The sequence below is a fragment of the Orcinus orca genome, chromosome 19, assembly GCF_937001465.1.
Source record: "Orcinus orca chromosome 19, mOrcOrc1.1, whole genome shotgun sequence".
Lineage (NCBI taxonomy): Eukaryota > Metazoa > Chordata > Mammalia > Artiodactyla > Delphinidae > Orcinus > Orcinus orca.
In genome coordinates, this window is record NC_064577.1 from 10,780,038 (window position 1) to 10,806,402 (window position 26,365).

The window sequence follows — 26,365 nt, forward strand, 5'->3', positions numbered from 1 at the left end:
CTCCTTTCCCTTATTCACAGAATGCTGTTTAGAATATATTAAGTATATCTTTGCCACTTGATTTGGGAAGACTTACTTTCTTGCTACCTTATATATCGTATGTGTCCTGGTAAGGTAGGAACATTAGTTCTTAACCTAAATTTAATGTAAGCTGTGGCTTCTTGCTCCCAGAAAAATAATATCCCATCAGAACCTGGGTGTAAGGTTGGAGGGTTGCAGGAATTAACCAGGGCTCTTGCCTTTAGGAGCTCCGGGTCTGGTGGGGGTGAGGGTCAGCTGCCAGGTAAGCCAGCAGTGCCAGGAGGTTTCTGCTGAGAAAAGAATGAAGCACAGGGACCGGGTCGCACAGGCATGAGTCTGTTTTTCAGGGAAGAGAGGAGGAAGTTCCAGGAAGGCCTCTTATGGGAGGTGATCCCGGAGGCTGGTCTTTGGGAGTTGGTGGTGGCAAGAGTGCATTCCACGAAGTCATAGAAAGCCTGGCCGTGCTTGAGAACAGGAGATGGAAATTTGGAGAGTGTAAGCAGCCACTGGAGAGAACGGATTTTGGCCAATTAAACAGCAAGCCTGGGACGCCAGACTCAAGCCGACTCAGCTAAAGAAGTTCAGGAATCGGATTCCAGGCCTCCCCGGGAGGCCACACCGGAGGCCACCAGCAGAGGGCGCATTCCCGCCCGCTGTGCCTTCGGTCTGCAAAGCGGCGGCGCGGAAGCACTTCCCGGGGAGGGGGCGGGACTTCCGGCGGCGGCCCTAGATCTAGAGGGCGCAGTGGCGAAGAGTCGTCGCTCTTGCCGAGAGTCGTCTTTCGTAGCCGCACGTGTCCGCCGCCGCCTCTGCCTCCGCTGCAGAAATGCTGCCGCTGCTGCGCTGCGTGCCCCGCGTCCTGGGCACCGCTGTCGCTGGCATCCGCGCCGCCGCGCCCTCCCTGCCGCTGCTGCAGCCCGCGTCTAGGCCGTGCGCCCGGCCCTTTGGGCTGCTGAGCGTGCGCGCGGGGTCGGTGCAGTTGCCCGGTCTCCTGCGGCCTTGGGGGCCCTGCGGCTGCGGCTGCGGCGGACTGCACACCGAAGGTAAGACTCGTGCACGTGGGCCGAGGGCGTGAGGGGCCAGGGCCTGGGTGGGGTGGGGAATCCGGGACGAGGAGGTGTAGACCACGCGTGGACAGCCCGGAACCGCCCCTGAAGTCCAGAACATTCTCCCACTGATCGGTGACCAGCGGGTTAAACCCACGCGTGATCGCGTTTCCCGTCTTCCCCCACCTCTGTTTTACTCTGCGGCGAGAGATGCTGTAAAGAAGCCCTGGAGGCCGACTCTATTCTCAGTCTCTCGAAAATGGAACTTTGCGAAAGCCCAGGGTCGCGGTTGGGAGTAGTGTGGTGTTGTCTGTTGGCAAGTGAAAGAGGGTAATGGCGAATTTTTCTTACTTTATTTTGAAACGTGGTAAGGAGTTCATTGTTGGGAATCACTTTACCAGAATGCGAGCTCAGCTTCCCACTGATAGCTTACGGCATTTTTACAGATGAGGAAACTGAGGCTTAATGGATATGAGTTGGGTTAAGTTCCCAGAGCCACCGTTAATAGCAGAAGTATTAGAAACAGCCCAAATACAGGTCTCTGGTTGTAGTAACCTGGGTCATTTTCCGTTTTAGACTGATTGGCTCTTTCTGTAACTTATTTCCATTGTAGGGGACAAAGCTTTTGTTGAATTCCTCAATGATGAGATTAAGGAGGAAAAGAAGATACAGAAGTATAAGTCTCTTCCCAAGATGTCTGGAGGTTGGGCGCTGGAAGTGAATGGGACAGAAGCCAAATTAGTGCAGAAAGTTGCTGGAGAAAGGTAAGTACCAGGGGCCTATGGACTCCAGGGAACCAAATCCATGACCCTGCAGGACCTGCCCTGACTTATCCACAACAGCCTTTAGTTAAGGTAGGTACTTAACAGACATGTGGTTTCCGAGAGATTGTAGGATTCATTTGGATAATTTCGTAAGCTCCAGGTCGTTCATTCACTGCACACTTACGTGCTGTGGTAGTTAATATGGAGATGGTAAGCAAGTAGCACCGAAGCCAAGTCGCTGGGAGCCTACTGGACCAGTAGAGGCGTCAGTCACTAAACCCTTGCTGGTGAGGGAGGCTATGCCTTGCCTAAATCTATGCACGCAAATCAGAAATTCTGACAGCACCGACAGAATCTCAGATTTGCAATGCTGACTTACTATACTACAGGCTCTGGCTGAGAAACACAAAGCTCCTACTCTGTTTATAGTTGAGAAAGCAAGATAAGGGTGGGGTTGCCGTGTAGTAAGGGTCACCGTGAGAAAGATGGGAAGGCTTTGACCTGCGTAAGCTGTTTGTGATCTACTTTGAGTGAATTTTTGTATATGCTGTGAAGTAGGGTTCTGGGTTTTTTGTTTTGTTTTGTTTTGGTGGTGTAGTGTTTTTCCCTTCATAGGTCAATCATGTATTCTGTAACGTGACCTAAACCACTTTCCTGGGGTAAGTCATAGGCAGTTTGGGGCCATTATAAGTAATGTGCTAATGAACATAACTGCATTTCTGTGCCCAGGCGTCAGCTTGGTCTGCACTGTTGCAGATTAGACAGATTTTGTGGCTGAACCTCAAACCTCAAACTGGCAAGGCAGCCAGTTAGCACAGCTCCAGAGGGGAGTGGCTACAGTGCACTGTTGTCTGCAACCCAGCAGTGCTCGTTCCAGATCTCTCAACTTTAGATTCAAATTTTGGAACGTGATACGTCAGGTGAAGGTTCTTGCAACTGAAGATCGTCATTAGTTGGTGTTTGTGGCCTGCTTTGTGATTATAAAACTTCCCACAACTGCTCTGAGGAATGAGCCTGTCCTGCAGCATGTTCTTTTATTTTTTTGGCGGTGCCGTGTCTTGCAGGATCCTAGTTCCCCATCCAGGGATTGAACCCAGGCCACGGCAGGGAAAGCGCTGAGTCCTAACCACTGGACCACCAGGGAGCTCCCCAGCAAGTGTTGCTCTTTGTGAGGCCCCCCTCCATGGGGCCGGGGCTGCTCTCCATCCTCAGCTGATGCCACAGCCCTCCAGTGCTCCTTCTTCCCTTCCTCTCGGGCAGATTTTCTTCTAATGGAGAAAAGCTTTTAAAGGAGGCTTCTGCCCCCTGCCCCCAGCTTCTCAGCTGCTCAGCACTGGAAGGTGCCCTGGAAAGACGAGGGTGGCAGTGTCAGTTGGCTGTGGCCAGGAGGTGGCCAGTGGACACAGGTTGGCAGTGAGCCCTGGATGCCGGCCTGGTGACAGGAGCCCCCACATGACTGTATTTGGCTGAGGAACAAGTGCCTAATTGACTTCCAGCAGCCAACACATAGTAGGCCCACTTCAGACCTGCTGAATCTATCTGTGGGTGGGATGCAGGCACCCGCATTTTGGAAGTTCTGCAGATCAGAGGTGCATTGTTTCAGCAGCATTTTTAACTGTAGCAAGCCTCAGTATCTACTCCTCAGTTAAGAGGACATCCTCTGTTGTGTTTTCTCTTGCCTTTCTAGGGTCACCGTCACTTTCAACATTAACAACAGCATCCCACCCGCATACGATGGGGAGGAGGGGCCCTCTGAAGGGCAGAAGGTTGAAGAACAGGAGGCAAGTCTGTAACACTGTGACCAGCCTGTGCCGCCGCCTTCCCACGGGCTGTTCTGGGGGCTTGCAGAAGGAGCATTGGTTTTTGTTTCGTTTAAATTCTCTTAGCACTAGGAGAGAAGGCAAAGGACAGCCATCCTTGGGCCTTTTCTTGTAGAGCACCAGACTGTGTGGCCCCTTTTCTTTCCCAGGGCGAAGTAAATTGTTACCTTTAGGCTTAGGCTTTATAATTTGCCCTGTGTTCACTTAATAGAGAGGAGTTGAAACTGTCTTAACCCTTCCCATGATCAGGAGGTAAATTATCATTTGGAGTGTTTCCAAGTGAGGAGTGCTCTCACACGTCCCAGGCAGGGGCGTCAGAGACTTCGCCTTAAGGTGCTGCCCTTCTCGCTTGGACCTGGATGGTGCTCAGTCTTCAGACATTTTAGGAAGCAGTGTGCCCAGCCTAGAAACCAGCCAGTGTGAGGGCCACAGGGTCCCCAGGCTTTCTGGCTGGGTTGGCATGGTATTGTCTCACGACCCAGCTCGGCTCCCTGGAGCGCTGGCCCAGCACTAGGACTGCCCCGCCCCCAACACACACACTGGCTGGCTCACCCTCAAAGGGGGGGTTGCTGTGCTTTAGCCAGAGGCACCAGCCTCCGGTCCTGGGCTGTAATAGAGGCAGATCCCGAAGCAGCTGGGAAGGGATTTTGGCGCTTTAGGCCAGCTTTGTAGTGTATGGATGTAGAAAAAGGCCACTCTCGCTGGGGCTGGAGTTCAGAGTTCCTGATTCTAACCTTGTAGAATTAGGTTAGAACCTAGTACGTATTAGGTTCTAATATGTAACCTTGTATGTTCTTTAAACAAGTAGCGTGGCTAATAGAAGTGAAATGCTGTACTAAATATATGATACTCTGCCACCCAAAACATAGTCTACAACTCTAGAAAGGATCCACAGGGTGGGTTCAGCCCAGTCTGTCTGAACAAGCTGGTACATGGCTTTAATACTCTGTGTTAAAAGATCCTAGGCTCCTTATTTGGGAACACCATAGCGTAGCAGTGGCCATCAGACCCCCTGAACTGAGACCTTCGGTCCAGACCCCTGCCAACAGAGACATTTACTGACTCGTTCTTGTTTCCCCAGCCTGAATTGACGTCCACTCCCAATTTTGTGGTTGAAGTTGTAAAGGATGGTAGCAACAAGGCCCTTGTACTGGACTGTCACTTTCCAGAAGATGAGGTATGTAGAGTGGAGTGCTGGCAGCCCTGGGGACGAGGAGGGCCTCAGGGGACCTTCCTGGTCCCATTTAGCTGATACTAACATTTTCTAGCTTAGACCAGCAAAACTGGGAAGACTGGGGTGGGGGTGGTGAGGGAGCAAGGTTAAAATCTGAGTTTCAAGCTATAAATAGTCCCTTTTCTTTGCACGAGTCTGGCTTGTCCTGGGAAACCTTTCAGTTTTCCCGAAATATTGTCTCTTGTCAGATTGGACAAGAAGAGGAGGACCAGAGTGACATTTTCTCCATCAAGGAAGTGAGCTTTCAGTCCACTGGCGATTCTGACTGGAAGGACACGAATTACACGCTCAGCACAGATTCCCTGGACTGGGTGAGTGCTCGATAAGGTGATGGTGCCCTTGGGCCTTGCAGGGGAGGGTCTAGTCCAAAGCCACACAAAGAAGCATCTTAATAAGTGTCTCGGGTGCCGCCTTCTTTTTTTTTTTTTAACCAATGTTTCTCCTTTTAGGGCTTATACGACCACCTAATGGATTTCCTTGCGGACCGAGGGGTGGACAACACTTTCGCTGATGAGTTGGTAGAGCTCAGCACAGCCTTGGAGCACCAGGAGTACATTACTTTTCTCGAAGACCTCAAAGGTTTTGTCAAAAGCCAATAGAGAAGACGAGCTGCCAAACACCTTAATTTTACGGCAGGCTTTGGCCAGTGAGCAGCACCTCCTCTGAAGCCAGACCCACGTGCTTTGAAATGGTTTTCATCCCGATATCATGGAAAGTAATTCAATATTAACTTATTTCTGTTGCCACTGATTTACCATTTATTCTCTACAAACCTGTTATTTCTAGATTTTTGTATAACAAAATGATGGACAATAAAATCTCCAAGGTGGTTGGTCTTTTCTATTTCTACTCCTTCCCTTTCAACCTGCATTACGAAACACAAAGCAGAGAAAACTTTGAAACGTTTTAATACAAAATAAGTTATAAATGAAAGATTTGTATTTACAAGGCCCCTTCTCAAGACAGAACTTGTTTCCAACGCAGTAGATCGTGTGCATCAGGGTTGGCTCTAGAGGATCACAGCCCAAGTATCACAAGCCTGAATTTAAATAGAAAAAAGTTAGCTTAAATTATATTCCAGTTACAAAAGCAATCTCAATATGTGGTTAAAAGTTGCAACCAGTGATGACATTTATGCTGTTCCTTCCACGAGCTGGGCTGCCTCTGTCCCTCCCCTTTCGGGGAATGACTGGCCTTTTTAACTGAAGTGACTTCACTTTTCTATGCAAGTAAAGTTCCTCAGAGAATAAACTGCATTTTTAAACATTTACCTCTTTGTAAGCTATTTCTACCAGGGTGGGAATAAAACCAACCACCGACCCGCTTTTACCACTGGGTCCTGTGGGAGGCATACCAGACAGCTCATGAGAAGACTGGGCTTTTCCTCTGTTCCTTCAGTGATGGAAAATGCCGGCGTGTGGGGACAACATGCACTGTGCTCATTGACGCTGTCTTCTAAACAGGCGCGAAACTTTTGCTCTGTCACCTCTGGAGACTGAAAAACAGAAAAGTTAAACTACAAGCTAACCTCAGTCGTCTCATAGTCAACAGGCTGAAAATCCCGATTCCTCACACCATCCTGTAACTGGCTTGCTGTGATGGCCTGATTCCTCGGACCTTTAGAAACGCTCACGATCATGCTGAGAGGATCTCTTAAATAACGTCCATCTGACCGCCTCTCCAGATGGACCAGCGCTCTCCACTCCTGCCCTGAACACTGATGCTCACCGCACCAGGAACGTCCAGGGCTGGGAGGCTTCCCAGCCTCCCTGTGTTTCTGCCTCTACCAGCCAAGTGTATCCTTACCAAGAGCCAGTGCTGCTTGGTCCTACCTCTGTGCTAACTGAACTTGCTATTGTAACTGACTGACTTAATTATCTACTATGTAAACCAATGAAATAAGAGAATGAAACAAAGTTATGTTTTTGTGATAAGTGGAATATTGAAGGAACAGTCAAAAAGATGAGTCCCTAAAAAAAAAAGTTGTTGAATTAGGTAAAAGATGGGGAGGAAAAATCCTGAAGTGCACTCAGCTTCTTGATGCACTTACAGAAACAAAACAGGAAATGCTAGACTATGCGCTTTAAGAGCAGTTTATAAAAAACAAAAAAAAACCCTCAGCTCTCCAATCAGCAGAGCCTCGCTCAAGGACTGGCAAATAAGTGTAAGTTTAAAACTTCCTATAAAATGTTTCATTTGTGTAACTTACCACTTCAACGAACTGGCAGACTTTTAGCCACATCATGTCAGATAAGAGGGCTCCTATATTTTAAGACCACTGACACTTAATATTCTGAATACAGCTGTGTCTTCATATATGGAAAATTTTTATGTAAATCAGATACAAGTGTTTCCAGTTCTAAACTGGACTTTCTATAAAGCTCTTAAGCAGCGGTACATTAATAAGTACCTCACAGATATGCTGTCTGTATTCTCACCATGGATGACTGCAAGCTATCAGTGTGAACTGAACATGAAGTTGGGAAGAGGTGTGTGCAGAGGTGACACGATCTGTGTGAGGAACACTCACATGAGATGGGATGTACAGGCCACACTGACACATGACCACACCGCTTGCTATTCTCAGATTGTACCTGGAAGCAGAATTGGGATCCCAGAGCATTACGGCCAGCAGACCTGGATCCCCCAACCTTCCCAGATAATAGATTTGGGGGGAAATTCCACTCACCTTGGAGTGTGGGGTGGGAACAAATAATGCTGAAAAGGTTGTGAAAACTCTTACTTTGTACACACAGGACAGATGAGGGAGTTTGCTTCCCACTCAGCCAGCATGACGCTGAAACACTTTTCATCAAACTGCAAGCTCTTCTCGTACTCACTGATGATGGACTGTTCTGCAAGGCAAAGGACAGCTGGCGTGTTTCACCGCACGTCACCTGGGTCGCCCTGTCCTGAGTGCTAAGCTTCACTTTCAAAGGCACCATCCACACAAGAGAAAAATGCGGGCAAAATCACACTACCAATCACTAGATATTTACTGCTCAGGCTTCATCTTGTTGGATCTTTCCCCTCCTGTCTGTCCTCTCCTTGTGAAGTGATGAGGCTAAGAGACAAAGAGACAACTTTCACACCCATCTCCAGAGGCCACAGTGGCAGAGATGAAGAGTGGCAGGGTCCCAGGGGCGGCTGGAGAACGCGGACGCTGACGGCTTCGGACGCCAGGCCCACCTGGCTGAGTCTAAGGTGAGATGTTCGCCAGTGTCCACAGACTCAGGCTCTGTGTTGTTCAGAACGTGTGTAGCAAACATGCAACAAGCCCTAGTACTTAGTAGGCCTGGGGTACAAAGATGAAGAAGGCTGGTCCCTGCTCTTGATGAGCTCACCATCTAGGCTTCGGAGCAGGGGTCAGCAAACCACAGCCCACAGGCCATTCCAGCCCACCTAACGTTTTTAATTTTTAAAACAATTTTGGCCATGTCACAGAGCATGCAGGATCTTAGTTTCCCGACCAGGGATTGAACCCGTGCCCCTGCAGTGGAAGCGTGGCGTCTTAACCACTGGACCGCCAGGGAAGTCCCCCACCTTCCATTTTTTAAGTAAAGTTGTAATGGAACAGCCACGCTCATTTGGTTTATGTGTGGGCTATAGCTGTTTTCACACTACAACAGCAGAACCAAGTAGCTGCAATAGCCTGAATGTTTACTATCTGGCCCCTCACAGAAAGTTTGCCAACCTCTATTCTAGAGGGTTCCTTAGGACTGAGTATGGCAGAACACAGCAAATTCTTATCAGTGCAGGTTTTTAAATTAAATATACCCCAAGAGAAATATTTAGTGAGTCCTGTGTTTCACCACTAAGATAGGTTTTGCAGGCGAGGGTAAAGAGAAAATCAATCAAAAAGAAAAAAGAATTAAAATCAAGGAATATACAGTCTAACTGGAGTCAACACACCAATCATAATAACTAACGTTTGCATAGCACTATGTGTCAAATGCTGTTTTAAGTTCTTTATATATATTAACTTCTTCACTACTACTTCCTTATTTTAAAGATGAAGAAACAGGCACAGGGAGATTAAGTGCTTTGCCCGGCGCCACACAAGTTAAAGTGGTAAAGCTGAGAAGTGAATCTTAGCAGTCTAGGCCAAGAGTTCATGCTCTTGCGTCCTCAAGATAATAGCTATTGTGTATTGAAAACTTCCTATATGCCAGGCACTGCTCGAAGTCTACACATATTATTTAAGCCTACAAACAGTTTTGTAGTTTTACAGAGTCAAGTCTGTTATCTCTAACAGATGATTAAAAACTAAGCCTAATCAAGATAGGGCTATGTGAGATAAATGACTTAATTATATAAGGTGCTAACTTATGCACTCTGTGGTGCTATGATTCCGCAGGAAGGGGACGCTCACAAGACCCTGGGGAGTCAGTAAAGAAAAGATACAAGAGAAGGTACTTAAATTAGGTAGCGCGAGAGATCTGATCATGCACTATCCTGTAAGGTGACAGGATTACTACTAATCAATTAACAGAGAGGTACTGTCGCATAGAATAGACACGGGAACTGGATTCACAACACTGACTTTACTTCCCAACTCCACCACCAGCTGTGCAACCTGTGTTAGACACCACTCTCTTCTGTCTCACGCTACCTGGTAGGGGCATCATAAGGAGAGAACCATAGCATGGAAGGAGAGGTCTGAACACAAGGCCTGGAAACAATGACTATTATTATTGGGAAGACAGACAGCCAAGACCTTAGAGGAAAAACAGAGACTTCTAGACACTCGACTGAAGATGGAAATAATGAGTTAAAAACATTCTGTTCAGAAAAAAGCATCAGCATTAGAGCAGCTAGAGATATAGGCAGGAAGAACTATTCTTAGACTTCACCTTGATCAATCAGCTCCTGTTGGATTTCCTCCAGCACGGCCAGGTCCAGCGGCTCCTCCAACTGCAAGAGAAAGTAGGGTCAGCAGAGGTTTGAAGTTATGATCAGCTGGCAAGACCCACAATGATTCACACTTGGAGGCTGGCTTGAAGAACACAGATTTAACTGAGGAAATCAACCCAGTCCTTCTGTAGAATGTGCCGACAATGCGGTAATGTGGCCATGCTGAGAAGGGCATCAACAGATGATGAAACCAGCCAGTGACAAAATAATGGTACCACATCTGGGGGAGACAGTATAGGGTAGCAGCTAAGTATATGGCTCTGCTAAAGCTCTGTGACCATTAGAAACTTCCTAACCTCTGTCAACCTCATTTCAGGCCTCTGTAAAGTGGGAATAAAACCCACCTGAGAGGGTTATTGTGCGCACTCATTGTGATTATGTAACTCAGACATTTGGCGCAATGTAGGACACGTAGAAGGCACCAAATAACGCCCCTTTATTACAGAGAGCCTTGATGTTCTCAGAGCAGTTTCCCACATGTTTCTTATACTGTCCTCACAATACCGACAACATTATCTTCTTCATCTTACAAATGGGAAAACCGAAGCTCAAAGAGGCAGAGTTAAGAGTCAACAGCAAAACCAGGATCAGAATTCCAGAACTACTGACTTCCAATCCAGTGCGCTTCCTGATACATGGTAAATGGTCTCCTATCCACACCCAGTTCCTAACCCTGCCTGAGATTAGAACAAGAAAGTTCCTGGAGACCTTTTTAAAAAGGGAGATTCCTGGCTCAGGCCTACTGAATCAAAAGCTCCAGGGGGGCAGCCAATGAGTGAAATTTCTTTCTTTTCAGTTTCAGAAGTGATTATGATGCAATGATGCAGCAGGTCGACAACCTGGTATTTATGAACCATTAATTAATCTAGAAGAGTCTAACGTTAAAGGTAGAAGAACCTGGGTGAAAGGCCGTTAGAATCCTGATTGGGGGCTGGAGGGTGGATGGGTTTAGAGGACTTGGGGAAATAGGCAGAGAGAGGACACTGGCATCCTTGGTGCTAAAAACACATATCCCAGCCTGACCTGAGCCAAGGCCTCTGGCCGGCTCTCCGCCGACTGCAAAGCATTCCACTCTTCTTCCATCACCTCCTGCACTAGAAAGGTGTTCTGAGCTCCTCCTGACATATTGCCTCCAGCCTGGCGATATTTGTTTAGGAGCCTGTCCCGGCTGTTTCTCATTCTCTCCAGGCATCCCTTGGAAGAAGGAGAAAGAGGTGAGGGGGCAGAAAAGGCAATTCCGTCAAAAACAAACAAACAAAAAACACCTTTAGATTAGTTGTTAAAACATTAAAGGAATTTTATAGACACAAAATTTCAACTCTAATCCCAACTATTGTCATTTTGGCACCTTCCTCTCCAGCCCTTATCCACGTGTAGATGGGTGAAATTACAATGCTTGGGTCACGTATTTCCAGATTGACATATTTCATAGTCTATCTTTAATGCTAGCTTGCTTAATGGTTGGGTGATAATAGCGCAGCATCCACTGTGCTAACAGGACACTTAGGTTGCTTCCTAATTCTTTTTTTTGTGTTTTGTTTTTAAATAAATTTATTTATTTAATTTATTTATTTTTGGCTGCATTGGGTCTTCATTGCTGCACACTGGCTTTCTCTAGTTGTGGTGAGCGGGGGCTACTCTTCGTTGCGGTGCATGGGCTTCCCATTGTGGTGGCTTCTCTTGTTGCAGAACATGGGCTCTAGGCACATGGGCTTCAGGAGTTGTGGCACGTGTGCTCAGTAGTTGTGGTCCACGGGCTTAGCTGCTCTGCGGCATGTGGGATCTTCCAGGACCAGGGCTTGAACCCATGTCCCCTGCAGTGGCAGGCGGATTCTTAACCACTGCGCCACCAGGAAGTCCCACTTCCTAATTCTTGCTACTCTCGATATGATGCTGGTAGCCGCCATCCTGTACGATGTTTCTCAACTTCAGGCAATCTTGTCCCCTAGGGGACATGTGGCAATGACTGGAGACATTTTTGGTTGTCACAGCTCTAGCTGTAGGATTATTGACATCTAGTAAGTAGAGGCCAGGGAGGCTGCTAAACATTCTACAATCCTAGAACAGCACCCCACGACAAAGAACTATCGTCTTCAAAATGTCAAGAACCAGGATTGAGAAATCGTGCTGTCGACAGTCATTTCTAGCATCAGATTATTTTCCTGGGATATATCCACTACTTCAGAGATTACTGGAAAGACAGGCTATAGTACTTACAGGAACCAGACTGAGCTCAGGATAGGTCAGAACTGACCGTAGGCTACAACCCTGCTAAGACTTAGTGACGGAGGCTCAGAAGAAATAGTTTGGAATAGGAAGAGAAATAATTTCCGGGATTAGAAATAATGTCTAATTATTCTATTCCTCTGTGGAATAGACATAACGTCTCTCTCGCTTGCGGTGAGTGTACAAGGTGCCTCTCTGGTGTCCACCAACCCGACATCAGCGGGTGATGGTGGTGCCACCGTAGAGATGTAGCGGTGCGGTCGCGATCACACGTCACACGGAAAGCAAACCCGAGTCCAAAAGGAAGGCTTCCTGGGCCCGGCCCGGCCCGGGCAATGCCACACCCAGAGGAACAGAAACTCCAGGAAGTGGCCGGGCGGTGGCCGAGGCCCGGACCTACAGGCGAGAGGCTCGGGTTCCAGGTCCACTTCCACGGACACCTGCTTCACCCGGCGGGGCTGAGAGAAAAGCACGGAGGAGAGCGGTTGCCGGGACGGACTAGGGGAGTGACGACAGCCCGGCCAAGGCTTTCCAAACCCCACACTCACCTGCCTGAAAGCCTCTTTCCAAGGCGGCGAGCCCACCAGTTTATACAGCGAGCGATGCCGAGACCCTGAGCCCTCTGCCATCTCCTTTTCGCGGGAGTCGGCGCCAGAAGGCCCCGCCCCCGGGGCGCGTGCAGAATCCTGGGAGTTGTAGTTCCTGGGTGCTGGTCGCACCAGATCGTAGGGAATTCTGGGAAGCGTTGTCCTTCCGGCCGGCCCCACTCGGGGACAGGCTTGGGCAATCCCAGAATGGGTGACTAAAGAAGTGACATTTATAGGCTTCCCTGGTGGCGCAGTGGTTGAGAGTCCGCCTGCCGATGCAGGGGACACGGGTTCGTGCCCCGGTCTGGGAGGATCCCACATGCCGCGGAGCGGCTGGGCGCGTGAGCCATGGCCGCTGAGCCTGCGCGTCCGGAGCCTGTGCTCCACAACAGGAGAGGCCACAACAGTGAGAGGCCCGCGCACCGCAAAAAACAAACAAACAAAAAGAAGTGACATTTGTGAGGTCTGCCCAACCTGGATTGAGGGAGGTAAGTCTTGAGGGAAGGTTTTAGATGTTTAGGTTTATCCAGGTGGAGGTGTCCAATAAGCAATTTGATACACAGGTCTCAGGCGCTTTACCCCCAGCTACTAGACTTCCCGCAACCCCAAAGCTTTCTCTAAGCAGGCACTGGCATGTTGAACTTCTCGTCCCGCCCCCTTTGGCTTCAGAATAGGCTTGACTGGTGATTGGCTTTGCTTTGGCAATGACGCTACCTGATGGGCTGGCCTCACCTTCGCCCCGCCCCTCCCCTTCGCCCCGCCCCTCCCCTAGCCCTGCTCGGGCTTCCGGGCTCCCTGCTCGATGACTGGCCGAAGCAGTGGACGGCTGGAAGCGAATTGGCTGCCCTCAGCGGCGGGCTGAGCAACTGGGCTGACGAGAGCTGTTGGGCCAAGATGGCGGCCGCCGAAGGAGCCGCGGGAGACGGTGAGCTGTGGCAGGCCTGGCTCCCTGACCATGCCGTGTTCTTGCGGCTCCGGGAAGGACGGAAAAACCAGAGCCCAGCCGCAGCCGAGAAGCCGGCTTCTTTGCCTTCGCCGCCGCCCCTGCCGCCGCACTTGCTGACGAGAAACCTGGTCTTGGGCCTCGGCGGAGAGCTCTTCTTATGGGACGGAGAAGGCAGCTCCTTCTTAGTCGTGCGCCTTCGGGACCCCAGCGGCGCCGGTGAGGAGTCCTCCCTCTCCCAGTACCAGGTACGGCCAGGCTGATCTGGAAAATGACCCTCAGCTGGGATCTGAAGGAGCCTTTACGTCCCCTTCCCATCCTGGCTGGTTTTCGTCTGCTGGGAGGGGTGCTGTGCGAGGGTGAGCAGACGTCCTTTTGGGGGGCGTCCAGCTGCGACTGGAAAAGTCATTTTCATTCGCTGTAGCGTGGCCGCAGAACCTTTTGAACCCTCCCTACGCATATTTCACTCCTTCCACATAATGTTCGTTGACTCTGACACTGCGCCGGATACTGTTACAGGAACGCCTGCGCTCCAGATGCTTAAATTCGCGGGGTCTGGGAGGAAGGGAGAGACCGTGGAGTAACAGTAAAACATCTGTGGCGCAGGTGCTCTGAAGAAAAACAAAGCAGGGGTAAGAGGCTTAAGAGTGTGGGTGCACTCGCTCTTTTTAGGAGGTTGGTTCCGAGAATCCGATGTCATGACGTCACGCTCATAAAATAATAGGGACAGTCCTAACTTTCTCTTGGGGTTGTTGAGAGCATTACGTCGGGTCGTTGATTTGAAAGCAACGAGCTTCGTGCCTGACATGGAGGAGGAATCCCCTGCTAGCTCTTTCAAAAAATTGGGCCATCTCCAGAGCTGAAAGGGATTTTTGCTGGCTTCTTGAGAAGCCAACAGCATGTGAAAGTAGGTGTGATCAGAAAGTACTACGGGGCTTCCCGGGTGGCGCAGTGGTTGAGAGTCCGCCTGCCAATGCAGGGGACGCGGGTTCGTGCCCCGGTCCGGGAGGATCCCACATGCCGCGGAGCGGCTGCGCCTGTGAGCCATGGCCGCTGAGCCTGCGCGTCCGGAGCCTGTGCTCCGCGACGGGAGAGGCCACAGCGGTGAGAGGCCCGCGTACCGCAAAAAAAAAAAAAAAAAAAAAAAAAAAAAAAAAACAAACAGAAAGTACTACGGACTTCTTGTGATTAAACATTGCTTTATGGAAGCGTTTATTTGTAATAAGCCGATTCGCGTCTTTTAAAGATTACAAAATAAGAAAACTTGGCCCCCATTCTAACATATGGCATACATATGTCGTGTGCCGTTGTTTGATTCTTGCTGATGAGAAATGATTTGAATAAGGTGCTGGCATTGTTTCTGCAGTTTTGAAAACAGGTCACAGGCCCACAAACTACTGACTGTAAAATTTTAGCTTCTAAGAGTAAGTGTTAGATGCTCGGCACACAGTATTAACAATAGCACCCTATATTGCTATGCAGAATTTAGCACAGTCATGATTAAATTATTTATACTTGTTAATTTATTGTCTGACTTCTTTTCTGGAGTGCAAGCACCAAGGCAGGGGCTGTGTCCGCCTTACTTAGTTTTGTATCCCCAGTACTTCAGTGTGCTTGGAACATATAAACCCTCAGTACATATTGATAACTGTCTGAATGACCTTCAGTCCTCCAAATGTCAAAAACTCAGAGATAGACAAGGAAGCAGTTTAGCATGAATTGCAACTTTCAGTGAAATGAAAACATGAATAGTAACCTTAAAAACCAAACCAAATCAAACAAAAAAACAAACCAAACAAAAAAAGCCCACGTAAATTATGTGATTATCACAGGTGACCTAGGTAATTAGATTAGATTGTATGCATAACAGGAGAAAGGTGGTCTGATTTGAGGTAGATCATTAGAATCAAATAGGAAGAAGATGGGAAAAGAAGGGAAGAACCACTGACGAGAAAAAAACAGTTTGATTAGAATCAGCAAAGGGCAGCTGAGAACAAAAACAAAGAAACTTCAGATTTACATCAGGAACAATTGAAATCACATTATATTCAACAGTCTTGTCTAAAAAGATTTTGATTTAGGGTGATTCTCTATACATAAGGATAAGCAATACATTGGTAATCTCATGGTTTATTACTGGAAATAGAAAGAAAAGAAAATGGGAATTTGAGATGCTCATGAGAGAAGAAATAGAAGTACTTTTTTTTTTTTTTGAGGGCATATGAGACAAACAGCTTAACAGAATCCCCTGAAAATATCACTGTTCAATGTCAAATCTGCTTCGGTAAAGCAGTATTTTAGTTGCAGAAGCTCTTGAAGCCATTCTCTATCTTATTGTACTATTTATAACAGTAATTATCATTTACTAGTACTTATGAGTTCTTCATTTGTCTGGTCATTAAAACATATATTGAGAGTTAGTTAGCAACATGCCATAAACTATGCCAAAGATACAGAGAGGAAAGACACAGAGCTCAAGTAATTCATAGTTGTGTGGGATGAGCAGGTAAAAGGATAATTAGAATGCAGGGTGATAAGTACTATTATAGAATTATCTAGGGTGTGCTCTAGGAGTACAGAAAAGATGCGTTAGTTCCTGGCCAGAAGGTCAGGGATATCTTCTTGGGAGGAAAGTGCATAAGAACTGAGTCTCCAAGAATGTTTTAGCCAGCTAAAAAAGAAAAATGAGGGCATTGCAGGAAGAATAGTTGTACAGAGACACAGAGACATAACAAAGTATGATGATTTCCCAGAAATACAAGTTAATCTGATTGGAGTATAAAGTACAGGTGGGGAATGGTGGAGATTTGACGCTGAAGTGGTAGTCTGGAGTTTGATTGTAAAAAGGGAATTATATGTAGTATTTGTCAAAGTAGGAAAACCTGGTGCATTTTATATACTATTCCAATCTAAATAGTTAAAAAATATTTCATCAGGTAATGGCTGAGGTGTTAGTACTTACCCAGAATGTTTCATTAAACTACAGTTATAGAAAACTAAAGTGGTGCTGTGCTTTCAAGTAACTGCCATATATATTTGCATTAAAATTAACTATTTTGACTAGTTTGCTTTAATTTTCAGAGATTGCTTTGCATAAATCCACCCCTGTTTGAAATCTATCAAGTCTTGTTAAGTCCAGCACAACATCATGTAGCACTTATAGGAATAAAAGGACTCATGATATTAGAATTACCTAAGAGGTGGGGGAAGAATTCTGAATTTGAAGGTGGAAAATCAACAGTGAATTGTAGGTAAGTTGTATTTCCATTTAGTGTTTATCTGTATAATTTTGTAATACATGCAAAAAATTGCTTAAGACCAGTGGTTCTCTGCTACTATTGAAACATCATACTCCAGATGGTCTGCACACTGGCTTCTTGTGATAATAGTGTTTACAGTATATGTGGGGTTGTACTTTTATTCTGCCTAAATTATCACATTGCTGTCTCATTGGAAGTCAGGCTGTTTTTTCAAGTAGGTTGAAATAAGATGTTTTAAAAGCAGTTATTAACTGTGAGCCAGACAGTTTTCTCATAAGTGTAACTAAGTTTTATTTTTGTATTTTTTTCTTTTCCAATTAATCCTGAAAAATGAGAGTCTGAAAGATCTGAAAAGAATATAAGGTAGAAACCCATCTTTAGCTCCACAACTCATAGGTTGGGCCTCCTTAAAAATGTTTCCTTTTTAAATCTGTTTCCTCATTTCCACAATAGGAGTGATAATAGCTGCCCTTGTAGTTTCCTTACAAAGTTACTAAAAGGATCAAGTAAGATACTGTATGTAAAATCACTTGTAAAGTACAGTATAATATATTCTACAATTTAGAAAATATTTTAATTTTGATTCTTTGATGTTGGTTGGTAGATGCTTTAAATGCTGTCTCAGCAAGATTTATAAGAAAGGAATTTGAAGGAAAGAAGAGCAAAGAGTGTTAAGATAGGTTTTCCTTTAGAAGCTTTTTCATCCAGGTTTTGGGAAATTGCTGTCTTTATTTTAGCACCACTCCCGTTGCTGAGAGATTTTTCACCAGTTCTACCTCTCTGACTCTAAAGCATGCTGCCTGGTATCCGAGTGAGATGCTGGACCCCCACATAGTGCTGTTAACATCAGACAATGTAATAAGGTACATTTTTTTCTTACAGCTTTGTGAGTGGGAAGATTCTCTTTCTGGTTGCCAGTTAATAGCTCAGAGTACCACTAAATGGGTCAGTAGATGTTGGAAAGCTTTATCTGATGGCTGTTGTTACCCATTCTCAATCGTGTAAGAATCGTCCAGCTGCCCTAACTTACGTGCCTTAATTACTGTTATTCCCTCTCAACTCCTACCTCCAGTCTCTACTTTCCCAATCTGACCTATTAAGATAAACTCCCTAAAGCTGTTTTCACTGTGTCACTCTTTTGGAGGTAATGTAGCATAGGGGAAAGATAATTTAATTGGGAATTGAGAGATTTGAGTTCTTGTCCCAGTGTCACTTCTGTCTTTGGGATGTTAAAAACTTGGGCACCTCAGTTTCCAGTTTGTCAAATGAGCAGGTTTCATCTGATCATTTACTAAAGCCCCTTCCAGGTTTTGCATTGTATGATTAAATGCCCTAATCCTACAGAGATCTCTATTATCCGTTAACTTTCTGGATCTGCCTTATGTAAAAAGTTTGTTGGGGAGACTGACTGATGTACAGATACCTGCAGTTTTATTTTTTCTAATCACTGCTTTGACTGTGCTCTACCAAATCTTCTTTTACTGCTGAATGGTTGATCCCTTAAGGGCTTCTTACACAGATCTCATAGATTTCTGGTTACTTTTAGTTATTAAAACTTAGTCTGTTCAGTTTAAAACTCTGATCTCAAATCCACTTCAAAACTATATCCTGGTCCTATCACAGGTCAGACCTTGAGGGATCTGAAATGAGTGGAGAGGGCATGATCTGCTCTTTGACTCTTCTTTCGACCCAAGCACCTTGAGGTAGGGGGTGAAGTGTAAGGAGGAGAGCTGTTCCTCCTTCCTCTGGGTCTGACTCCTCAATGGTGGGGTAAAGAGAGTGTGCTAACTGAGGCATACATCTTACCTAACTGGTTGTCCATCAGTGAAGGGCAGGGGGCATATCCCTCCTGGTTTAGTCTAGTTCCCTCAGCTGCTAGTGGCCTCCATTGATGTGATAGTCTCTGCATAGATGGGTGTGTGGTTTCTTCAGGGGCAGTGTTTGGACTTCAGCTCCCTCCATCACTCAGGAGCTCTGTTTCCCATTGGCTCTACCAACTGTCCATGCCCTGAACCCTCTGTCAAGATGGAATATCCCTAAACTTGGTATCTCCTGCCTTCTCCACCTAACCGTTTTTCGTATGGAGCCATGGTAACTGCCAAGGTCTTTTTCCCTGCCCTCCAAGGGCTACAGAACTGGGCATACTACACTATAGTCCTTTCTTATGTTGTCCCAGCCTACCTCCTGCAGAAATTTCCATACTTGGAGTAGATACCATAGAGTGTTCGCATGCCCCCAACCCTAGGATATGACATGTCAGAATCACCCAAGAATTCCCTGGCCTTGGTGGCCTGTAGTTTTTGACAACACATCTGGCATTCAGCTAGAAAATGAGATACCCGTTTCCCCTTATTACAGGTACCCCTAAATCTGGCTGGTTCTTTTAGGGCCTTTCCTACCCACCCATTTGGCTCTGCAGTTGGGGGTAAAGAAAGAAGGAGGACCCTCACATTCCAGACATCGTACCATACTCTTAAGGACTCTTGACACCTTCTGTCTTTTGTAAGCTGGAAAAGGAGATTGTGAGGGGATAGTGTAGGTCTAGGTCTTCCTCACATTAAGCCCTAAAGGAGGTATCTGGCCTCAGTTATTAAAGATTCCTTTTAAAATACTGGGTATTTAACACTTCTCTTTTCCTAAGCTTTGACCCTATTGACAGTTTCAGGGCAACAAGAAATTCCCACTCAGTGCCCTGTTGCATTTACTTTTCCTTTCACTGTTCTGCATTACAATTTATAGGACTTATTTGTATTTTGAAGTCAGTAATGCTTGTAGGCAGCTAGGAAGACCACAATGAATGGTGTGTTCAATTGGATCGAATTTTCATTAAAAACATTTATTAAATGACATTCTATTGATAATGGAACAAACTAAGTTTAAAAATTCTTTGTGGGATCAGACAAAATAAGTGATTAACTTGATAAAGACTTTAAGAGGGATTTGGATTTCTAATAATGATATTACTGGCCTTTAAAATTTTTTTTCTCCTTTTAACAATAGCCATATATGCTGTGAAAATTTATTATTATTATTATTTTAGCCACGCTGTGTGGCTTGCGGATCTTAGTTCCCCGGCCAGGGATCGAACCCGGGTCCCTGGCAGTGAGAATGCAGAGTGCTAGCCACTGGACCACCAGGGAATTCCCCCCAAATTTATTTTAAATTAAAATGATTTTGGTAAAAAAAATTCTTTTAGTTTTATACTAACCTCTTGAGAAAGCAGGGAAGACATTGTGTCTTTATATAACACAAATATGTACAAATTGCAGGCTAAAAGTCACCCACGGTCATACCAGCTGGCCAGTGAGAAATGGTTTCTTCCCTGATGAGATTGAGTTCCTCATAGGCAGAGACAGATGGGTATAACTGGAGGGAAGCTGGCAAACTTAGAGGCAGTAGTGAGATGACTAGACAAGGTGAATATGGCTAAGGACTGAGGTGTGGTGGTTGGGGAAGGCTGATAAGGCATTTTGCTTAGAGAAGAGAACATTTCTTCATGCCCCAGGGAAACCTTCCTCTTATGTTGTTATGGAACAAATGAAGTAGGCTACTTTGTCAATAACAGCAAGATCTTTGGCAGATGGTTGTGATAACTGGTAGGAAAATTCTCAGAAACTGACTAGATGGAAAGGAAAGAGGAACTTTGGGAAATGAAGAAGAATTTTAAGTACTGGCTTTCTTCTCTTTTGATTGCTAGGATTTACTCTTTACGTGAGCCCCAGACACCCACTAAGGTCATTGTACTTTCAGAAGCAGAAGAGGAAAGTCTAATACTCAATAAAGGGTAAGTTTTTATTTGTGTCATGAAATTTTTAAAAATTAGTTTATCGGGATTATAAATGCAATTTTAGCAGATTGCAAGATTTTCCAAAGGTGCCTTTAGCATGCTTTCTGGTAATGTGAGAAAAAAGCAAAAATAGGCGGTGTGGATAGGTAACGAGAAGTTACAAATCTGAATGTCACTATAACTACTAACTTGGTCTTTTTTCAAGAAAGTTCAAAAATGTGAATAGCTGAAATTTATTCCCTGTTGTATCTTGAATAAGAGAATGAATTATAATATTGCAAAGTTACAGCAAAGGTGGAAGGTGAGAGTGTTGGGCTGGAGGCCTGCCAGCTGTTCACTCAGTGTGGATGGGCAGATTGCTGGACCCCCAGCACCTGGTACCCCAGAAGCTGGAGCAGAACGTAGAGAGCCCTTCTGATTCTCCTGTGACCCTGGCTTCTTTTATGTTTTCTTACCCACTACAGGGGCAAGCTCCTGGCTACTTTGACCACTAACAGAATCACCCTTTGAACTTACAAACCCCATTCCTCTGGCCTCTTGATCAGTCTTTCCGGTGATTACCACACATGATCACCCACAGTGTGTGCATGTAGAGAGAAGCCTTTAGTAGCAGTATTTCTGGAAGTTCCATTTAGTTCTTTTCATGTCTCCATGATGGTCATATCTAATAATCTTTATTTTTGTTTTTCTAACCGTTATTCCTTTGAATATTTTATATACAGCTATTCTGTATGTGACAGTTTCAATATCTGAAGCCCTGGGGAGGTGGGGATCTAAATCTGTGTGTTCTTCCTCTTGCCTCTGGTCGCTTCTTCCTGTGATTGCTGATCTCTCGTTGTGAACTTATGTTTACTTGATCTTAATGTTTTGAAATGTTGAGAGCCTGAGTTGGGGGTGTGTTCCTCCAGAGAGGAATTTCATCTGCTTCTGCTAGGAGTCAGAGGTTGCCACCAGCCTGGAGACCACTTTAATTCTCTTTAATAGTCCCACAACTGAAAGTTTCAGTCAAATGATTTTAATGTCTTATAGCACCAGCTCTTTAACCTCGCATCCAGCCATCTCCACAGTGGGGAAATACCTGCCTCTGCGAGTTGATAGGTCCTGTTCTGGTGTCGGCAGTGAGTTTCCATTGCTTTCCAACCTCCTTTGCCAGGCACCCTGTCCAGATGAGAGGCCGTAGAGCAAACGCAGTAGTTAAGAGCTTTGGCTCTGGCGTCAACACCTGGTGGGTTCCAGTCTCAGCTCTGCCGCTTGTCAGCTGTGGCGTCTGGGCAAGTTATTCAGTTGCACTAAGCGTCATTTCCATGACTGTATATTCCATGAATATGAAAAGTAGTGACCACTTAATTGGATTATTGTACAGAATAAATGAGATCATGCATAAAAAGTGCTTAGAATGGCACAGAGTAAGTACTCATTAATTGATACCTACTACCATTATTAGAAATATTACTATATTTATTAAGTTCCAGTTAAGTTTGGATGGCTTGGTATTTAAGTCTCTTTGAAATAACTGCTTTGTCTTTTTGTTTCCATTCATTGTCTTAATTTTTTAGTTTAACTCAGGCAGTTCTTTATTCTGGATTTTGGGATTCCTCATTTTTTGCCTCCTGAAACCATATACCTTTCCGTGTGATAAAGAAACTAAGATATATGGTACCTATAACAGCTTGGAATGATGCTGACTTTCTCAGCTATATGAAACTGTGGTTTTATTTTAACCATATTCATTAACCTTGTGTTAAACTGGAATCTTTTTGAATAACAAACTATACTAAATTTTAAAATACAAAACAGCATGTTTTATCATTTGTCTTTCCTGATTATAAAGGTAATGTAAATTTGTTGCGGAAAATTGGGAAAACTAAGAAAAGTATTAAGAAGAAAATGAAGTATTTTAAAATTTCCTGTAGTCTGTCCTCAGCATAGCAATCAGAGTGCTACTTTTCGGTATAAATCAGCTCATTCTACTTCCCTGCTCTCCGCACTCCATTGATTTCTGCCCGCTGACTGCAGCCCTCCAGCTCAGTCCTCCCAGGCTCTGAGCTCCAGCCACTCAGCCTCCTTGCCATTCCTCAGACACTCCTGCCACCGCCCTCCTTGGTCTTTGCCTGTGTCCTTCCTTCTGCCTGAACTGCTCCTTCTCTACGTGACCACAGACTCGCCCCCTTACTTCTTTCAAATCTTTGCTCAAATAGCACCTTATCAGAGTCTTTCCCAGATCACCTAAAGCAGCACCTCCATCAGTACTCTCTTCCCCTGCTTTATTTTTCTTCATAACGTCATATTCTGGCTCTGTGTTATGTGGTTGGCTTCTCTGTGGACGTCTCTCTCGTTAGAGGGGGGCCTTTGTTCAAGTCACTGATGTTTCCCAGAACCACAGGGACTGAGCGCTTAGTAATATTTAGTAGATATTCGTGGACTGAATGCCTCCTATTGCTTAGAGATAACTGTTGATATCTTTATGTGTTTTCTTCCTGTTTCTTTTCTGTGTTTATGCATGTCTGTATGTGTGTATTTTTACTGTTTGTGTGATTGTATATTTCAACTTTATATAATTTTATGGCCTACTTTCATTGAATTTTATGAGAATTTTCCAATGTTGTTTAACATTCTTCATAATCACAATTTTTTGTCTTATCACTCCATTGAATACAAATTCAATCCCCACCTGCTGTTATTGGACATTTTATTTCTGTTTTCGTTTCCAACCAGTTGGTTTTAAAATCTCTTTTCAGAAGGGCCTACACCGCATCTCTAGGAGAGACAGCAGTTGCATTTGACTTTGGGCCGTTGTCAGCAGTCCCGAAGAACATATTTGGACAAAAGGGCAAAGATGAAGTATTGGCTTACCCCCTGTACATCTTGTATGAGAATGGGGAGACTTTCCTTACATATGTTAGTCTGTTGCACAGGTAAGCTGAGGAGGTAACCCACCTGAAATGAAAACCCAGCTTGTGCTCCAGTATAGATTGTCATGGTTGCACTTGGGGTCCATGTTTTTGAGTTTGTGTAAGTATTGCAGCCTTTCAAGGCTGGCTTGCATATTTTGAAGAGAAAGTTGATACAGATCATTTGACTTTTCATTTCCTCATATTATTTGGGTAAGTTCTATAGAATTCGTGGATAATCACTTAAGATAAGACTGGATTTGTGTTCACAAAGGATAGTCAATCAAAAAAGTATTTACAGATGGTCCCCAACTTAGTCAGACTTACGATTTTACGATGGTGCAAAAACAGTATGCATTCAGTAGAAACTGTACTTTAAATTTTTAATTTTGATCTTTTCCTGCACTAGTGATATTCAGTTGATACTGTCTTGTGATGCTAGGCAGTTAGCACAGCTTCCGGTCAGCCACACGATCACAAGGGTAAACAACTGATATACTTACAGCCATTCTGTTTTTCACTTTCAGTACAGTATTCAATAACTTACATGAGATATTCAACACTTTATTATAAAATAGGCTTTGTGTTAGATGATTTTGCCCAACTGTAGGCTAATGTAAGTGTTCTGAGCACATTTAAGGTAAGCTAGGCTAAGCTATGATGTTTGCTAGGTAAGTTGTATTAAATGTATTTTCAGCTTAAAATATTGTCAACAATGGGTTTATTGGAACGTAACCCTGCTGTAAGTCAAGGAAGATCTGTATCATGTATCTTATGTGAACAAGGCACCATGGGGATGGTTAGACATGGTTATCTGGTATCTTATGTCCCAGTTGTGGGGAAAAGACATACATAACCATGGAAAGATAATGACTCGTACTGCATTAGTGGCACATAATAAGAACCCAGAGGAAGGAGAGATGATTCTGACTGAAGAAGTTAAGGAAATTTTCATAGAGAAGGACTGATGTCATATGAGACTTAAGGCTTTAAAGCAGGATTAAATGAAGCATCAAGGAAGGGTAAGACCATTTTAGTCACAAGAGCAGCATGAAGTCAAGTATGAAAACAGGCAAGTGCAAATGTTGTTTAAGGTCCAATGATTAGACACTTGGGGCTGGAGCAGAAGATTCAGGTAGGGAGCGTCTAATGATAAAGCTGGAAGCTCCTGTCCAGGGAAAATGTGGTGGAGTTAAATACCTAGTTAAGGGATGTGGAGTCTTTTCTGTAGGAATAGGTTAGTAGGAATCCAGTGATGGTTTCTAAACAGGAGAAGGATAAAACAATTGGTTAGGAAAGGGACTGGAGCAGAGAGACTTTTAAAGTAACTTCCAAATTTTAGTTTAAGGTCTGTAAGAGTTTGAACTAGGGTGGTAATACAAGGGAGAAATGAACATAGTACATACTACAAAGGAAGGATCAATAAGACTTTGTTGCTGTTTGGTTAAGGGAGTGAGCCATTAACAGAAATAATGAGGTCAGGAAGGGCAACTAATTTGGAAATATTCCATGGACATTTGGAAATACAGGACTAGAGAGAAAATACAGGTAAAATAAAGAAATAAGAATCATCTGTTATGGTGAGAGTTAGAATCAATAGAGGATAAGAATTTTGGGAAAGTTTGTAACTAGAGAGGCATACGGCCCGATCTGAACATTGTAATTTATTTATTTATAAATCAACAGATATTTATTCAGGACTCACTCTGTGGCAAAATATGGGAATACAAGGTTGAAGGCAGAGTCCCTGCTATGTGGTTCCTTGTCTACCAGAAAGGCCTACGGCAAACCAAAACTGTAGTACAACGTGATGTGCTGAAGGCATCACAGGGTGCTCTGGGAGTGGGACAGAGTAAGTGCTTAGGCTGCCTGTCTTGGAGGACTCAGAAGATGGTAACACAGAAGCTTGGACCTGAAGGATTCACTAGGTAGAAATGGGAGTGGAAGTGAACCCAGGAGAGAGAAGAGAGGATGCAAAATGAAAAAGATAATTAAGAAAGATGAAAGAGCTTTATAGATGGCAGAATGATGAGGATTCGCTGTCAGTCCTGTTCTGGACAGAAACGTTCTCTGCCTTTCACACATGGTCTCTCTCGGGAGGCTTTTGTGGTAACATTATTACCCTCCCTTACCCTTCCTCCCCAAACTACTTGGCCCTTATTTGCCCACATTATCTACCTAGTAACCTTAGCCCACAACCTGAAAGTCATCTTCTACATCCTCATAAGTCCAGTCTGGTCCCCAAATTCTATTGATTTTACCATGAAAATTTCTTGAATGTATATACCCATCTCTCTATTCCCCTGTCCTTGCTTCAGACCCTCATCATCTTCTGCCTGGATCATTCTTCTCTTAACTAGTTGCCTTGAATCCCGTTTTGGTCCCCTCTTTGTCATCCTCCTCACTACCATCTGATTAATCTTAGTAAAGTGAAACTCTTTCACTCTTGATTTAAACCTCTAGTGACACTCTGTCACCCAGCGGAGAGACTCTGAGCACGTTAACATGGCATATGAGACTGTCTGCTTCATAAGCCAGCCCAGCTACTGTTCTGTTGCCTTAGACTTTGCACTTCGCCTCCCATCATACCAAGCTAAGTTTCCTTCCTGTTAATTCCTCGCCTTTCATTCCTCCAGGACTGGATATATGCTGCTCCCTAGCTTGGAATGCTCACCATCCCTTCCCAGAATATGCTGTTCCCATTGATCTTTTTTTTTTTTTTTTTTTTCTTTTTGCGGTACGTGGGCCTCTCACTGCTGTGGCCTCTCCCGTTGCGGAGCACAGGCTCTGAACGCGCAGGCCCAGCGGCCATGGCTCACAGGCCCAGCCTCTCCGCGGCATGTGGGATCCTCCCAGACGGGGCACAAACCCG

General features: G+C 45.1%; 4 protein-coding genes across 8 annotated transcripts in view; 3 read left to right on the forward strand and 1 right to left on the reverse strand.

Annotated features, from left to right (window-relative positions):
- Positions 1 to 26,365, forward strand: part of ZNF594 (zinc finger protein 594) — a 258,800-nt gene that overhangs the window by 20,397 nt on the left and 212,038 nt on the right. The gene's annotated exons all lie outside the window — the stretch shown is intronic.
- Positions 728 to 5,714, forward strand: C1QBP (complement C1q binding protein). The gene is made up of 6 exons (XM_004267001.4): positions 728 to 1,064; positions 1,681 to 1,831; positions 3,519 to 3,612; positions 4,733 to 4,828; positions 5,074 to 5,196; positions 5,335 to 5,714. The coding sequence occupies exons 1-6, from the start codon at positions 848 to 850 to the stop codon at positions 5,482 to 5,484; spliced, it is 831 nt and encodes a 276-aa protein (XP_004267049.1). The 5' UTR covers positions 728 to 847; the 3' UTR covers positions 5,485 to 5,714.
- On the reverse strand, positions 5,777 to 12,706 carry RPAIN (RPA interacting protein). 5 transcript variants are annotated; one of them, XM_004267002.3, is made up of 7 exons: positions 12,574 to 12,706; positions 10,823 to 10,993; positions 9,739 to 9,799; positions 7,629 to 7,740; positions 7,416 to 7,479; positions 6,240 to 6,380; positions 5,777 to 5,924 (listed from the first exon to the last, which is right to left on the reverse strand). In XM_004267002.3, exons 1-7 carry the CDS (start codon positions 12,652 to 12,654, stop codon positions 5,895 to 5,897), a joined length of 660 nt encoding a protein of 219 aa, XP_004267050.1. In that variant the 5' UTR covers positions 12,655 to 12,706; the 3' UTR covers positions 5,777 to 5,894. The 5 variants fall into 5 exon arrangements, 4 of the variants coding, with proteins under 4 accessions (XP_004267050.1, XP_033279019.1, XP_049558034.1 ...); XM_033423128.2 differs by having other exon boundaries at positions 6,216 to 6,380; XR_004481905.2 differs by lacking the exon at positions 7,416 to 7,479.
- NUP88 (nucleoporin 88) overlaps positions 12,932 to 26,365 on the forward strand; it is a 30,387-nt gene continuing 16,953 nt past the window's right edge. Inside the window, exons 1-6 of the mRNA XM_004266999.4 lie at positions 12,932 to 13,100; positions 13,385 to 13,803; positions 16,637 to 16,806; positions 17,553 to 17,678; positions 20,513 to 20,599; positions 23,341 to 23,517. Of these exons, the coding sequence (XP_004267047.2) occupies positions 12,932 to 13,100; positions 13,385 to 13,803; positions 16,637 to 16,806; positions 17,553 to 17,678; positions 20,513 to 20,599; positions 23,341 to 23,517 (1,148 nt within the window). The remainder of the gene's footprint in view (positions 13,101 to 13,384; positions 13,804 to 16,636; positions 16,807 to 17,552; positions 17,679 to 20,512; positions 20,600 to 23,340; positions 23,518 to 26,365) is intronic.